Source organism: Chionomys nivalis, chromosome 3 (genome assembly GCF_950005125.1).
Source record: "Chionomys nivalis chromosome 3, mChiNiv1.1, whole genome shotgun sequence".
Classification (NCBI taxonomy): domain Eukaryota; kingdom Metazoa; phylum Chordata; class Mammalia; order Rodentia; family Cricetidae; genus Chionomys; species Chionomys nivalis.
Window position 1 is genome coordinate 37,490,288 of NC_080088.1, and position 4,621 is coordinate 37,494,908.

Here is a 4,621-nt window from a genome sequence, read left to right on the forward strand (position 1 = left end):
TAAATATTGCCAAAACAAAACAAAACATAGTTGCATACAAAAACAGATCTATGGAATGTGATCAAGTTCACTGTAGATTAGGAATGAAAAGAATTTGGTTCCATGATTTATGGCTAGAAACCACTTATGAGTGAGTATATCCCATGTTCCTCTTTTTGGGTCTGGCTTACCTCATTCAGGATAGTGTTTTCTATTTCCGTCCATTCGCATGCAAAATTCAAGAAGTCGTTGTTTTTTACTGCTGAGTAGTACTCTAATATGTATATATTCCATACTTTCTTCATCCATTCTTCCATTGAAGGGTATCTAGATTGTTTCCAGGTTCTGGCTATTACAAACAATGCTGCTATGAACATACTTGAGCATATACTTTTGTTGTTTGGTAGGGCATCTCTTGGGTATATTCCCAAGAGTGGTATTGCTGGATCTAGGGGTAGGTTGATCCCGAATTTCCTGAGAAACTGCCACACTGCTTTCCAAAGTGGTTGCACAAGTTTGCATTCCCACCAGCAATGGATGAATGTACCCCTTACTCCACAACCTCTCCAGGAAAGGTTATCATTGGTGTTTTTGATTTTAGCCATTCTGACAGGTGTAAGATGGTATCTTAAAGTTGTCTTGATTTGCATTTCCCTGATCGCTAAGGAAGTTGAGCATGACTTTAAGTGTCTTTTGGCCATTTGAACTTCTGAAATCTCAAGGTCCAAATCAGGAGCAGAAGGAGAGAGAGCACACGAGCAAGGAACTCAGGACCTCGAGGGGTACACCCACACACTGAGACAATGGGGATGTCCTATCGGGAACTCACCAAGGCCAGCTGGTCTGGGTCTGAAAAAGCATGGGATAAAACCGGACTCGCTGAACATAGTGAACAATGAGGACTACTGAGAACTCAAGAACAATGGCAATGGGTTTTTGATCCTACTGCACGTACTGACTTTGTGGGAGCCTAGGCAGTTTGGATGCTCACCTTACTAGACCTGGAAGGAGGTGGGAGGTCCTTGGACTTCCCACAGGGCAGGGAACCCTGACTGCTCTTTGGGCTGCTGAGGGAGGGGGAGTTTATTGGGGGAGGGGGAGGGAAATGGGAGGCGGTAGCAGGGAGGAAGCAGAAATCTTTAATAATTAATTAAAGAAAGAAAGAAAGAATTTGCTTCCAGTTGATTGCACAACATTTTTTTGTATTATTCAGAAATCCAAATTTCTTTTCAAATTCCTTTGTTCCTAAATGATCCTTACTGTTTTTCTGTCCAATAAAATTTCCATTAAGCAAGATCAATGAGGCACAAGAAATCAAATATGTGAACAGTAAAAATGATGTTAAAGCCAACTTTAGTGGTGGCTATTAGATTTAACTTCAAAATCTCATCTCTTTTAACTTTAATTAAGGTGTTTGGTTTAATGGTGTTTGGGGGAATATCCTTTCAGATTAAGTCTCTGTAGAAATACCTAATGTCAATTCCAAGAAACTCCCTTTAGAATTGTCACTGACCTATCAATGGAAGGAGTGTCCCAGATTCTCATAAAATATTCCCCAATGCTTTTAGGCCTCTGGAACTATCAGGGGAATGTATTTGGCTATATAGCATAAAGGGTAGTGAGCTCACAGTATGTGCATGGCTTTCAAATTCATTTTTGAAAATGGAGACACAAATCTAAAATGCTTCAGCATTTGTTTTACATTTTATCCATTTATATTTAGTTTGTCTCTGAACTGAAGATCTACTGAAAAGATGGAATGAAGCAGTTGGTGGGTTACTCTGTCCATTCTGCTCACAAAAGCACCATAATCCGGTCAACAAATAAACAGGTACACTACTCAGAACTTTGAAAACTAATTCCAGGAAGGGCAGTACAGTTGTGTCCGATTTGGTTTCATACTAAAGAAGGAAAAATGAGTTTTCACATAGTGTGTTTTGGTATAAAATTTTTAAAATTGATTTGCATTGTCTATATTTATATACAAATATACCTATTTGATTAGCTCAGTGTATGTTGCTAAAAGTATTTTTCCAAAAAAAAACCCCAGAATTTGAGAGATATTTTGGTGTTATAAATTAAGTTATAAATGACAGTTTATTTTATCTACTTATTTATTATCCATTGATGATACAGCACCAGAAAACCTATTCATGTTATGGGAGTGAAACAGAAAGCAGTTTATTAATTTCTGTAGAGACAATTAAAATAAAAAAAAAACAGTAGTTACAGGGTGGTTTTAAAACAATGCTATTTAAACAACTATTGTACTCTGTTCTTTAAAAAGTATGTATTTAAGCTCTACTAAAGCCAAATAATTGTAGTGATTTGTAGGAGCACAAAATGATTGCAACAGTAAAAATACATGGTGTTTCTGTATTTGAATATTTCAGTATTATGCCTGACAAACTAAAATCTAATAAATTTGGGTGGTTATTGAGTTTGGAGGAAAAGAACTTAAAGTATAAATAATCACATCAATATAAAACATTTATTGCACCCAATATAAGAAAAACATTGCTTTATCCTGACAATATTGGTGAGTACACAACAGGTTTTTTTACTTTTACATATCAATGTGTATGCTGTCAGTAGACAGAATGTCAGTAAAACTCATAATAATGGACATATGTAAAACACTAGAAACTATACAGAAAATACCAGTATAGAATATTAAAGAGTAGGTGCAATTCTTTGGAAATTTATTAAACAAGAGACAGAGTGGATCCTGAATATCTTGCAATCAGTAGAGAAATAATTTAAGAGAAAAATATAATATTCCACAATCTTAACCAAACTTAAAAGTTTAACTGAACCTTCATTTAAAATATCACATGATAATTCTAGCTGGAAAAGATAAATAATAAAGGAAAATATTTTTCAAACATTAAATTCCATGAAGTTTTTTATCAATTATTCATTAAAATATTTACTTGGAAATTTATTTTTAAAGATCTCATAGAGCTTATAGAATTTTCTTAGAAAAGAACACAATAGAGTTCTTTCAATATGGAAAAATAGAAAATCACATAGGCTGAATATGAATTTTAAAAGAGACATATAATAATGCATGTGAGGCATCTAGGAGTTAAACAGAAATCTCCAAAATTTTACTAATATGCACAATCTGTGAGTGATTTCTTTTCATACGACTTAACCTACAATGACATATTTCAGGAAACTGCTAAGGTAAATTGAAGATATCCTTCCCTGCTCACTGTAACTAGAGAGGGAGACTGAGACATATTCTGTCTTTAATATTAATCAAATTTCTTAACAATTTTTATCTCATCAGAAAAAATGAGTATGGAGAAGACCAATCACTCTTTAACAACAGAGTTCATTCTGGTGGGATTCTCAGATCACCAAGAACTGAAAACCTTCCTGTTCCTGGTGTTCTCTGTCATCTATCTGGTCACCATGGTTGGAAATCTCGGACTGGTGGTCTTGATTTACATGGAACGCCGTCTTCACACACCCATGTACATCTTTCTGGGAAACTTGGCTATTATGGATTCTTGCTGCTCCTGTGCCATTACTCCCAAGATGCTAGAAAACTTCTTTTCTGTGGACAGAAGGATTTCTCTCTATGAATGCATGGCACAGTTTTATTTTCTCTGTGTTGCTGAAACTGCAGACTGCTTCCTTCTGGCAGCAATGGCCTATGACCGCTATGTGGCCATATGCAACCCACTGCAGTACCACACTATGATGTCCAAGAAGCTTTCCATTCAGATGAGTGTGGGCACCTTCATAGTCAGTAATCTGCACTCTATGATTCATGTAGGCTGTCTTTTAAGGTTAACTTTTTGTAAATCAAATCGGATTGATCACTTCTTCTGTGATATTCTTCCACTCTATAGGCTCTCCTGTACAGACCCTTTTATTAATGAACTAATGATATATATTTTTTCAATGCCAATTCAAGTCTTTACCATTGCCACAGTCTTGGTCTCTTATTTCTACATTCTTTTCACTATTTGTAAGATGAAATCCAAGGATGGGAGAGGAAAAGCATTTTCCACTTGTGCATCCCACTTTCTTTCTGTGTCAATATTCTACATCTGTCTTCTCATGTATATTAGACCATTTGAAGAAGGGAATAAAGATATACCAGTGGCTGTATTTTATACAATAATAATTCCTTTGTTAAACCCTTTTATTTACAGCCTGAGAAATAAGGAGGTAATAAATGCTGTTAAGAAAGTTATAAATACTTATAGTACTTTTAAGAAATCTTCCAGGTCTACAGATCACTAGTTGTAACTCATTAAAATAATTTTATAAATATGAAATATAAAAATAAAAATGTGTATATAAATATTATTTTTAAATCATTAGACTGTATTTATTATACAATATATTAATGCAATTCCAAAATAGTTAATTATTCATCTCAATTATATAATCTGAATAAGTCAATGTAAATTTAATAACTGTCATATTTATTCTCATTATACTAATGGGATTGATTTATAGTATTGCTTTAGTAAATTAATACCACATCATAATTTGATATAAATATTTATGTTTTCAGGTGGCTAGTGTATAAAATGATGGCAACAGAATGACAGCAGGCAGCTTTAGCAAAAAGTGGGTTGATTACATTTCTTCAACAAACCAGAAAACACAACAAACTGGA

General features: G+C 34.3%; 1 protein-coding gene across 1 annotated transcript; it reads left to right on the forward strand.

Annotated features, from left to right (window-relative positions):
• The first annotated feature begins 3,279 nt into the window (after positions 1-3,279).
• LOC130871892 (olfactory receptor Olfr180) lies at positions 3,280-4,239 on the forward strand. Its single transcript, XM_057765587.1, has one exon. It carries the CDS (start codon positions 3,280-3,282, stop codon positions 4,237-4,239), a length of 960 nt encoding a protein of 319 aa, XP_057621570.1.
• The last annotated feature ends 382 nt before the right edge of the window (positions 4,240-4,621 follow it).

Excerpts from the sequence above, each read along its gene's own strand:
- LOC130871892 (XM_057765587.1), top strand. The coding sequence starts at position 3,280 with ATGAGTATGGAGAAGACCAATCACTCTTTAACAACAGAGTTCATTCTG.